Source organism: Tupaia chinensis, unplaced genomic scaffold (assembly GCF_000334495.1).
Source record: "Tupaia chinensis unplaced genomic scaffold, TupChi_1.0 Scaffold000170_1, whole genome shotgun sequence".
In the NCBI taxonomy this organism is placed as follows: Eukaryota; Metazoa; Chordata; class Mammalia; order Scandentia; family Tupaiidae; genus Tupaia; species Tupaia belangeri.
The window spans coordinates 2,185,655-2,197,295 of record NW_006159645.1 but is presented as its reverse complement, the minus strand read 5'-3'; the positions used below and the strand labels follow the sequence as shown (position 1 = coordinate 2,197,295).

The 11,641-nt window shown below is 58.3% G+C and overlaps 1 protein-coding gene across 2 annotated transcripts in view; it reads right to left on the bottom strand.

Annotated features, from left to right (window-relative positions):
- The window catches only part of GHRHR (growth hormone releasing hormone receptor), a 14,396-nt gene extending 3,031 nt beyond the window's left edge, over positions 1–11,365 (bottom strand). Inside the window, exons 1-11 of one of the 2 annotated variants that reach the window (XM_027770938.1) lie at positions 11,312–11,365; positions 10,998–11,000; positions 6,641–6,743; positions 6,436–6,543; positions 5,702–5,799; positions 4,543–4,640; positions 3,491–3,623; positions 1,692–1,845; positions 1,346–1,406; positions 790–859; positions 59–150 (exon numbers count right to left, since the gene is read on the bottom strand). In XM_027770938.1, coding sequence (XP_027626739.1) covers positions 59–150; positions 790–859; positions 1,346–1,406; positions 1,692–1,845; positions 3,491–3,623; positions 4,543–4,640; positions 5,702–5,799; positions 6,436–6,543; positions 6,641–6,743; positions 10,998–11,000; positions 11,312–11,365 — 974 coding nt within the window. Of the gene's footprint in view, positions 1–58; positions 151–789; positions 860–1,345; positions 1,407–1,691; positions 1,846–3,490; positions 3,624–4,542; positions 4,641–5,701; positions 5,800–6,435; positions 6,544–6,640; positions 6,744–10,997; positions 11,001–11,305 lie in introns of both variants that reach the window. The other variant, XM_006146251.1, reaches the window with a different exon arrangement.
- Between the last annotated feature and the right edge of the window lie 276 nt (positions 11,366–11,641).

Here is an 11,641-nt window from a genome sequence, read left to right as displayed (position 1 = left end):
CCTGCTGAGTGAGGCACACACACACACCACACACACCACACACACTCACACCCCGTACCAATACTGAGACTGGGCGTGGAGGCTGCCCTGAGCTGGCTCCAGTTTCCTCAGCAGGATACGGATAATATTGAGAAAAAGCCCAAAGTTCACCTGGAAATGAAGGTGCAGGAAGATGGAAGGAGAGTGTCAGGGGAGCCAGGAACCCTGAGGTGGGGCCCTAGATGTTCTGGGAAGCAGAAGGCCCCAAATTCTCAGACGCAGGGAGGTGCAGGGCCATGTAGGTGCAGAGCCCATGGCTCCAGAATGTGTACCCTGAGACCAGGAGGGCCCGACTGCAAGCCTGGGGGCAGCGGAGGGGCAGGGGAGGGGCCGGCCCCCTCCCTCTCCAGACCTAGCAGCAAGGGCAGGAGGGTCAGGTCTTGCCACCCGCCTCCAGCCATGTCCCAAGGTCTTCGCTGGCACACAGCCAGGCTCCCTCACTGCACAATGGCTCATCGGCAAAAACCGCACATTCACCCAAACTGTGCCGAGCAGTCCTTGCTGCCTCTGTGTTAGCAGTGGGAGCAAGGGGGCAGGGGCCTGGGCATGGACAGACACTCCCCTGACACCTGGTTTTTACCATAGGCTATCGAGGCCCAGAGGGGGTCTCACAGAGGCTCAGAGGGAGGCTGCACCCCACCCCAGGTTTCCCAGCGCCCAGCATGGTGTCACGTTTCCTGCTGGGCACAGCCTCTGGTGAATCCAGGAAGGTCGCTGACTAAAGCAAAGGATACTGGCCCCAGGACTGACCCCAACAGAGAGGACGATGGGCCCTTTGATGATCCACCAGTAGGGGGAACTGTTGTCCACGTCCCAACACCTGGGAGGGATGTGAGAGAGCAGAATCTGCACAGGGGCCTTTCTGCAGTACCCCGGACGCCCCCCTTTCCCTCCTGCCTACTGCCTCGACTGTTCCCCTCTGCCATTCGGGCCTCTGGCCTCATCCCACCCAGACTCTGGCCTCTCTCCTGTCTCTGCCAGCTAGGACCTTCTTCTGAAGGGGTGTCCCAGTCCTCACTGGTCCCATCCTTTCCGTCCACCTGGAATTTGCCAGTTTGATGCCTCCTTGTGGATCTCAACACTGCCCTGTTCCAGGATGCCAGCCCCCCAACATCTCCCCTGAACCCCTCTGTACACTGCTCTCCTCTGCATCATCTGTAGGCTCCGCTCCACCCCCACCCCACCCCACCCCAGCCGAAGATTCCTCCTCCCCCTCTTCCTGCCTGTGGAGCAACCATGTGGCCTGGCCATTCACTTCACGCCCAGCCAGCCTGGTCCAGGTGTGACAGGGGCTGCTCAGACTCACGCAGTGTCCTCGAAGGCCAGCTTGCAGCACACCCACGTGCCAGTGAAGAGCAGGGGAAGCCCTGAGGGGAGCAGAGACAGGGTGAGAGGGTCTGCATTCTCGGCTCTAAGAGCTACTGGCCACACACAGGCACTGCAGGAGAGGGCCGAGTGAGAGCCAGAGGCCAGAGGCCAGAGGCCAGGGACCAGGGCCTTCTCTCCAAGCCTGCTGTAGGACTGCAGCTGGCCCCTCCCCCGCTGGGTCTCAGAGTCACCATCTATGGCTGAAGACGCCTTAGCATGGGCTCCCAGGACCTTCCCAGTCCTCTACCTTCCCCGTGGTACCCACACCAGCCCTGGGTACTCACCCCAGCCAGCAAGAACAAGGCCCCAGAAGGCTCTCCTTGAGCAGGGGGAAGTGGAGGCCAGGAGGCAGGTCAGGTAGGCGGCTTCCGCCAACAGCCAGCTGAAGTTGGTCATGGCGGCGAAATGGGAGGCAGCCACAGAGACCTTGCACAGAACCTGAGGCCAGGACCCAGGGGCTTCAGAGCTCACCTACCCCCACGACCCCTGAACCTGCAGACCCCCTCCACCTTAGGCTGAGCCATCTACTCCCTGGGCACCCCAGAGGGGAAGTGGTAGGATAATGTGATGGGAGAGAGCACAGGTGGGGACCCGGACTGCGTGGGCTTTGGTCTGCTGTCTGCGAGCTCTGCAACTCTCACATCTGAGCTTCCCCTGTGAAAGGGGAAACTTCCAAACACCCGTCCCGCATCCCTGTCGTGGGGATTAAATGGAAACTCGGCCTCGGAGTTGCTACTCCTTTCACTGCCATCTGCTCTTCCTGCACTGAAGCGAATCCCACATGGAACCACATTTGTTCACTTTCAGCTCGGTCCTGCAAACACACTCCAGGCTCCGGTGCAGCACCTGTCCCCCTGTGCCTCCTTGCTCACCTGCTAGGGCGGGCAGGACCAGCCCTGGGCTCAGTTGGCCAGGTCCATCCTGGTCCCAGCACTATGGCTGGGCCTGCCAACTGCTCCCTATCTACAAAGGGGATTAAAGTGATCCTTTCTTCTTCAAGCTGTTTTCAACATTTAAAAGATGGCCCAGCAGGATCCCACCTAAATGACCCAGTGGTTTGAGTCTGGACTCAGGGAGCTTGAAAATCATCCCAGGCATGTGTGCGTGCATGCCCAAAATCCCAAGAGGAGAATGGAGGAAAAGGAATTGCTGTGTGGCCATCCTCCATGAGGGTGATTTCTCACTTTCTCTGTCTCTGGTGAGAACATGTGCCCGATACCAAAAATGTAACAACAACAGAAAAGATAATCCTTGTGAAGCACGGGGTGCAACGCCTGCACGTAACTGGCGCTAGCTATATACTGCTACTAATTTCGCTTTCTGCCATGGGGCGCGTGCACTCACTGAAAAGACGCCGCACCACCTGCTGGCCCCTGTTATTAGTTCTTTCACGAACTAAGTAAGGTCCGTTGCTGGTGTGTTCATCCGTTTACCTATGCCTTCCCAACACCCTTTTGGAGGACTCACAGGTGCTGGGCCTCCGCATTCCTCATTCTCCCTCCTCTCCTCCTTTTATGACTTCTCGATTTCTTGGACATGCCTTAGGCTCTCCTGTCTTGGAGTGGTTATTCCCACTGGCCCCTCCATTTGGCCTGTCCTCCCTTCCCGTCTTCCTGTAAGTGCAAGCTTCAAAGCCACCTCCTCTCTAAAGCCTCTGGCCTCTTCCAGGCTCGGAATTCCACCATCTGTGTGTGCTCTGTCCCCTGCATGTTCTCAAAGGAGGGACCCAGCTCCACCCAGCCCCGCTCATGCACCCAGCCATGGACCAGTGCGTGCACAGGGGAGATGTGATGTGAAGAGGAGCAGCTGGGCATGGGGGAACGTGGTCTAGGTTAGAATATGGAGTTATGGGGGGAACGGGGAGCCCCAAGTATGGAGTGGACAGTGCACTGCAGGACAGGCATGGATTGCCAGCGAGAGAACTAGGAGGGGGAGGGGCACTCTCCTGTTGGTGACTGACCACACAGGAGCCCAGGGTCAGCCCACAAGACACAGCTGCTCAGGCAAGCATATCTGAGTCCCTAACCCAGTCTCCCCACTGCCTGCCCCACCCAGCCCCGTGCCCCCCCAGCCATGGTGTTACAGTGGAGAAGCTGCAGTGGTCAGTGCTGTCACTGTGGAAGAGGGCGGCGTCCTTCAGGAACACGGCTACCGCCTTGAGGATGAAGGTGGTGAACAGCTGGGTGTGGATGTAATTCCGAGGGCAGTGGAGCCTCCTGGCAGGGATGGGGAAGATGAGCTTCCGGTGGGCTACTGCAGGCGCCTGGCCTGGCTGGGCTGAGGCCAATCCTGTCAATCTAGTCCAGCCCAGCTGAAAGGCACTGCGCTGAACCTGAGTCCCTGTTAGCCTTCCATGGGAGCTCCCCAGCCACTGCCTGGGCTCTGCCTGGGTGCAAGGACAGAGGACAGTACCAGTGCCTGCCTCCAGGGGGCGCCTCATCTCAGGGAACAAGGGCAGAGACAGCATCGGGCATGGGAACCCCTGGAAGCTCAGAGAGACTCATCCCCTGAGACAGAAAACAGCTTAGGCCGGACATGGGGCTCAGACTTTGAAGGCCAAGTTAGAAGGGCTCCACGAAGGAGGCAAAGAGGGTTCATAGAAGGAGGTGAGAATTTGGCTTTGAATTCTGAGATACAAATACATTCAGAAAAAGGAGGCTATTCAGGCAAAGGTGTGGAGGTAGGAGTGAGTTCTGGGGTGTGAAGAGGAAAGGCTATGTGTTTGGGGAAAAAGGAGATAAAGGTTAGAAATGGGGGACCAGCAGTTAGCGTAATGACTATGTCGCTGGACTACCACGTAGTCGACCGCAGTTCGAGTCCTGGACCCAGTGGCTTAAATTCACGCCGGGCATGTGTGCGTGCGTGCCCAAGATCCCGAGAGGAAAATGGAGAAGAAGGGGTTGCACCATGGCCATTCCCCCTGGGGGGGGGTGATTTCTCGCTTTCTGTCTCTCTGTCTCTGTCTTTCTGAAGAGCATATGCACCCTGTAGCAAAAACCTCTTAAAAAATAGTTAGAAATGGATGTGATGCCTAGATCTTGAACACTCTTGACTATCTGGGTAAGGGATCAGACTGGTCTTCTGGACAGTAGGGAGCCAATGAAGGTTCTTGAGCAGGTGACGAAGATGGCAAACCTGAGAGCAACCAGGATAACGATGGCCAGGAAGAGGACCGCAGTGGAGATGCTGTGGCCCAAGGTGTAGACGATCTTCACTGTGGCGAAGTAAGATTTCTGGGAAGGGCAGAGATGGAAGACAGTCTCAGTGCCAGGGCCTTGGGGAAAGGGAGGCTTGGTGGTCAGGCGGGGCGTTCCTCCCCACACTCCGTCTGGGGGCAGAGGTGTCCATGGTACCGGGAACGTTCCCTCAACGTGTTGAGGCAATTGTTTACAGCCTGACCTGCTGGCAAGGGAGGGGCCGTGGCCAGAGGTGGCCTCTACCGTCCCTGAGGAATGACAAAAGCCCAAGAGGAAATCAACTTGTTTACTGACATCCAGCTCGCTCACCGGCTTGGGAACACAATGTCCCCAAATAAAGGGGACAGCTGGGGACAGCCACCGGCAGGCTGGGAAAAGCTTTTTCCATACCGTGTCTAGATCCAGCAGAGTCCAGCCCGGCACCCAGAGGTGGAGGCTGCAGGGAAGGGACCGGGGCTCTGGCACTGACCCACTCTCACCTCTCCCATGGGACCCAGGCCATCATCCCACCCCTGCCTCAATCTGTTCTGAAAAGTGGTCAGATGGTGCTTCACTTTCTGGAGGGAGGAGAGAAAGGGGAGTGTGGGTGTGGAAGGGCCTTGCAAAGGCCAAGCCAATGCAAAAGTGGGGGTGTTGGGGGGATCTCTGTGATCGCTCCCAGGTGGAGTCCCCCTCTGTGGCCCCCACCACAGCCATGCACATGTAGGTCCTCGACGGCTGAGGACCAGGGAAGGGAAGGGGCTTGCCCAGAGCTGCCAGGAGCTTTCGTTCCTCTGGAACCCTCAGAGCTCCCTGCCCTGGAGGCCTGGGCCCAGCAGGAGGTGGAGGGTTCACCAAGGAGGTGGAGGGTAGCACGTCTCCCTCCCTGCCCTCAGCCTCCTCTCTCCTCCCAAGCACATGGCCTATGTGTCACCCTGAGCAAACCAAAGACCCCTGCCCTCGGCCCCTCACTGCCCTCCGCCCCTCACTGCCCTCGGCCCCTCACTGCCCTGGGCCCCACGTCATGTCCCAGCCCGGAGGCTGCAATGGATGGCAGCCGTGCTGTCCACCACCCACACAGTCAGGCAGGCAGGCCTCCCTCCTTCCTACCCTCTTACCTCCTCAGCCAGCAGGTCCAGGGGAACAGGGCAGGCCACAGGGTAGGGCGGGAAGGGCTCCGACCAGCCAGAGATGGTGCAGTCCCTCGTCACAACGCCTGGAAGACAAGAGTCTGTGCTCACAGAAAGTATGAAAAGAGCCCAAGTCCACCAAGTGACCCCAGCAGGGTTTGCATGGACAGTCCCTCCTGGCAGCAGAGAGAGTGAGCTTCCCTCCAGAGCCCTGGGCTGCAGGTTCAGCCTGCCTGGAACCCTCTGCAACCTTCCCTCTCTGGCCTCCAAGGTGCCATCTATGAAACAGAGAGTAAGGAGCTGGCCCCCCACGTCCTAAGGACAGAAGGCAGGAGGGACTGTCTGTCCACTCAGAGGCCGGGAGGTGCCCTTCTACCTTCCCCATCAAGGCAGCGTCGTAATGGTCGGGCAGGCCTCACTCCCACCCTGGAAGCAGCCCTTCTGCTAACATCTGGGGGAGGGGGGTGCTCTGGGCCAGGCCCAGGGCGGGCACCTCCACACTCCCCTCTGCAGGCCTCCTGTGAAGGTCACATTCTCGCTCTCTCTAGTCCAGGGAGCGCGAGCAGAGTAAGCCGACCGACGCCCGAAGTCACACCAGAAGAAGGAAAGCTGGCTTTCAGACCCAGTCTGCCCACCCCCAAAGCCTGCCCTGTGCCCACCGGCTTCTCACCACCCCAAGCGACACCACCTCTCCTACCTCCACCGTACCCAAGACCCCTCACCTGGCTCCGAACTAAAGTGAGAGAAGAAATCCGGGCAGGGGAGGGTGACCCACTCTCTGGAGCCTGCCATCGGCCAGCACAGCAGCCCATCCCAGATCCTGGGGCAGCCTGACAGGGAGACGGGAGCGGTGGACCCAGTGCTGGGACAGGGCTGCCACCTTCCGAGAGAGCGGTCGGGGGAGCCCCCCTCCCTCCTAGTGCGTACCCAGGGTGGTGTTGGGCACCCCCTCTGCCTCCTGTAGACATGCGCGCTCATCCTCTCTCAGCAGGGTGACGAAGTCACATTCCGGGTGCACCTGGCCCAGCACCTGAGGAAAGAGGAGAGCCACGCCAACTGGGTGCTCCTTCTAGGTCCTCTGGTCCAGTGCCCCAAAGACAGGAGCAAAGTCTGATGCATCTCGGTGCCCTTGATCCTTAACACAGTCCCACTCTCAGGGCTCACAGGCAAGTCAGGTGGATGTTCCTATGTATGGAAATCAGAGAGGGAGGGAGGAAGGATTGAGGAAGGGAAGGAGGAAGTGAGTGAGGCAGAGAGGGAGGGAAGGAGAGAAGGGAGAGGGCGAGAGAGAAGGGGAGGGAGGGAAAGAATATGGGAGGGAAAGGAGGGGAGGGAAGAAAGGGAGGGAGAGAAGGGGAGATGGAGAGGAGAGGAGGGAAGGAGAGAATGAGAGGGGAGGGAGAGAGAGAAAATGGGAGGGAGGGAAAGGATATGGGAGGATGGGAGAGAAAGGGAGGAAGAGAAGGGGAGGGAGGGAGGGAAGGAAGGAGGAAAGAAGGATGGAAGGAGGGAAGAAGAGAGGAAAAGAAGACGCAGGTCCCTGTCACTGTGTGGAGGGGAGCTCTGACACACGTTAGAGCCAGCACCCCACAGCCCCGCAGAGACGGCGCAGTCAGGACCCCTCCTTGTGGTGGACACCTCTGCTCCTCCCCCAGGCCATGCCCTGTTCTGCACTCCTGCTCCCTGGGGACAGTTCTGCATGGACCACCTTGCTAGGCAGAATACCGGCTCCAAGGCGCCCACATCCTAATCCCGACCTACATTGTGTGAATGTGTGACCTTACATGGCACAAGGACTTCGCAGGTGTGACAGAGTCAAGGGTCTTGGGATGGGAACAGGTCCTGAGTTATCCAGGTGGGACAGCGACCACCAGGACAACCACAGGGTCCTTACAAGAGAAGCAGGACATTCTGCAAGAGAAGAGAGTGGGGCGGTGGAGGACGGGCGGGGAGCGAGAGACCGAGGTTTAGAGGTGGCCCGCGGCTACACAGCTGCTTACGGTGGACGGAGGGGCCGCAGTCAAGAAGAGGCAAGGAAACAGTCTCCCCACAGCCTCCAGAAAGAAAAAGGCTGGGACCAGCAATTAGCGTGATGGCTATGTAGCTGAACTCCCATGTATTCGACCGCGGTTCAAGTCCCGGACTCGGTAGCTTGAACTTACACCAGGCATGTGTGCATGCGTGTGAACTTGCACCAGGCATGTGTGCATGCGTGCCCAAGATCCCAAGAGGAGAATGGAGGAGAAAGAATCGCGGCATGGCCATCCCCCCGGGGGGTGATTTCTCGCTTTCTGTCTCTCTGTCTCTCTGGCAAGAGCACACGCCCTATAGCAAAAACCTCTAAAAAAATTAATTAGTTAATTAATTTAAAAAGAAAAGAAAAGGAAAGAAAAAGGCTCTGTCCGTTTCTAAATTTTTGCCCTCTGAAAGCCATGTTGGACTTTTGACCTTTGAGGTTCTGCTCTCAGGGGTGGCAGGCGAGGGGACGTGAGTAAGCGGGCGGATTAGTGCATGGGAGCGTGGAGGCCGAGCGACCAGCACATGGATGAGTACAACGGACGGACACACGCCTGAGTGAGCGATGGCTCGGTGACCGCCTGACCGCTGGCTCTGGTGGGACGGAGGGGCGACGGTGGACACGGATGTCTGAATACGCGGACAGGTGCATGGGTACACCACAGTGAGCGGGTGGGTGGGCAGGCGGGTGCGTGCCCGGTGGCTGAGCAGGGTGTTCTGTGAGGATGGGTGGGGGCCAGCAGACAGGCAGACGGAAGGATAACAGCTCTCCTATCTGGCTGGGGAATCGTGGAGCATACAGCCCTAGGGGCTTCCCACACCCGGGGTGACCCAGTGACCACATGAAATGATCTCAGACCTGGAAAACACGCTGTTTTCTGGAAATCCTGCAGTAGTCTCTGAACATGTGCCTCATGAGCCTGCTGGAGGCCAACTGCCATGGACAAAGCAACATGCCAGGCCCTGGCAGCCCAGGACTTTGCCCCTCACAAAATCTCCAGGGAGCTAGGCATCAAAGCCAGGGATTCCTAACACCTCACCCTCCCATGCCGCAGACCGCAGACCGGAGACAAACCCAGTGGCCATCCATCAGGCCAGAGCCCAAACATAGTAGGGGGAACCCGGGTTCATAAAGTGGGCACCCTGCACGTGCGCAAAGCTACAGCACACACGCCGACGTGGTACGTGGTGGTCAGCGCAGGCCTCTGCTCCCCAAGGGTTTCTCAGGGGAGGAGGGGTTGAGGCAAGGAGCGAGGGCGTGGACCTAACAGATCTGATTCAACTGTGACTAGGACAGGAACGGGGTAGGGGGGACTGCCCTTCTTCAGGGACAGAGGAGGTGGCATTCGAGCTGGACCAGGGTGGAAATGAGCCTTTGAAAAACCCACACAGGTGTGCACATGCACACACACATATACACACATAGACACACACTTGTGTACACACATGTGATGTGTGTGCATTTGGGACAAAGAACAGCATGCAGAAAGACGAGGGATTGGGAAAATGAGCAGGGTACTTAGGAAGCATCTTCCCATGGCCATGCTCACACACACACACACACACACACACACACACACACACAGTGTCTAGCAGAACCTCGTCAGCAAATATCTAATTAATTACTAGCCTCCTCTGACAGAAATGCAGGCACGGGAAGTAGTGTGGTGGATGTGAGACAGGGGCTGGGTCAGAAAATATGGCTTTTACCACCAGAGTGGGGACAGTGGACAGTCAGTGGTCACATGGGAGGGACCCCACGTCTGGGTCTCCCTTTTGGCAGCTGCCCCACGCTCAGATCTCAGCTTTCTCCCAGGCCTCAGGGACCCCAGATGCATCTCAGGGGTCAAGAGAGAGCCCCATTCCTCCTCCCCCTGACAGATGGTGCCCACAAATGGGGGAGCCCTGTACAGGACTCAGTCAGTCCAACCGTAACCCTGCAGGGCTTGGAGAGCTGCCAGCCATCTGTCCCACTCCGCCTCCACTGTCCAGCGAGCCCCATCCCTTTCTGGGACATCTCAGGGCCTCTATGGGGAATCCCTAGGCCAAAAGAACCAGCCCCCCGACACACACACCTAAAAGATGGACAGATACCCCACACACACACTTCCTAAGAGATGGCGGGAAATTCAGGGAAGCCCAACTAGTGACCTGGATGTGTGGGCCCAGGGCAGGCTGTCAGGTGGAGACTGCAGGGCGGGATGGAGCCGTGGAGCTGGAAAGAGGCACTGTTCCAGGACTTTCAGCATGGCTTCTAATCACTCCTGCTCAGCAGTCAGGCTGGCCGCCTTCACCCAGACCTAGTCCCTCTTCCACTCCTGGCGGGAGACGGAGCACCCTGTACCCGCTGACCTCGTTGTCTGTGGTCACTGCTTGTCCCGGGTGAGAGGGTGATGGCGCCCACACTGCAAAACTATGATTCTGTTCTGCTCCGACACTGGCACCAGCTTCTGAATGACTTCCCCTTCTAAACATACAGCTTTTACTGCCAGTCCACGCAGGTGAGAGGGGAGGCTTCCTTCACTCCAGATAGGGTGGGCAGAAGTCACCTGTCCTGTACCCCAAGCCCAATCCTTGACAGATAAGCTCCCACTCAAGACATAACCCTAACAAGAAGATAGGATTTTCTTATTTATAAGAGACAAGAGAGGCCCAGGGAGGGTGAGCAGCTTGCCCTGGGTCACACAGTTAGTTCTGTGATCCCAGGGGTCAACCCAGAGCCTGTGCCTAGCAGAGGTGCAGCCAGGTGTTCATGAGGTGGCAACCCTATGACAAGGCAGTGGAGAAGGAAGGAGACCTCAGTCCACATGGGTACTGAGAAGTACCCAGCCCCCAGCCTGGGCTGCCCACCTACGGTCTGGGACGTCCCTCTTGGTCCTTCTGTCACTCTTAATGACAGGTGACCTTTTATTCCCACCTGAAAAAATGCTGGGAAACTTCAGCACATCCAGGGAGGGCCCTTTGTCCCAGTGCCCCAAGCTCTAGCATTCTGGGCCGCTGGGCAGTATGTGGTTGTCAAGAGCTTCTCCGACCCACGAAGAGGCCATGAATGCCACAGCTGGTCCCCACTAACTCCACAGGCCCAATTCGGTTCCTGGCCACTCTCAAAGGAAACATCCCAATTGGAGTGTGGGTGAAGGAGCCCAGGGGGATGGGGAGGGGTCTGGAAGTCTTATCAGAGGAGTCCATCGAAGGTTAGGGATGCACAGCTTATAGACAGAGCGAGGAGAGGCCCTGACTTCATCTCCCCACTTCTGGGGGTAGGCACTGTCTTGGGATAGACAGAGGCTCGAGGAGAAGGTCACAGGGAGACCAGCTCAGTTCAACTCAGTCCCAGAAGGGCATTTAAACAGCCAGAGGTGCCAGAGTCAGTGAGGATGGCCTGGGGAGGGAAAAGGAGGAGAGAGCCACCAAGCCACAGCCCGGCCACAGCCCACCACCGAGTTGGCATGGAGAGGTTCCTGCACTGGGAAGGGTGGAGGTCACCACCTGTCTCCAGATGGGCCCCAGAATGGTCCTGCAGCTCCCAGACCTGGAGCCTGGTGGGAGAGGCGGGAGTCTGAGCTGGCTACTCACCCCAACTGGTACTGGGCTGAGCAAGCAGAGAATGCAGGCCCCCCACATCCGCCTGTTCATGGCCTGGGCTCAACAACAGCTCCCTCAGACAGCCTCCTCAGTGTGCCCTGGCTCTCTGGCCTCCTCCGCTGTCCCCTGATGTTGCTGTTGCCACCACGCCCTCTGCCTCCCCGGCCCAGGCAGCTCTTTGCATAGGCAGGAGGCAAGCAGGAGCACAGCCAGCCAGCTGAATATGCAGCAGGACTGCGGGACTGGGACACCGTGCCTGACTCTGCCCTGGCCCTGATGTGGGACGCCTTGTCTGCAGCAGGAAGGGGCCGAGCACCCACCCCACCC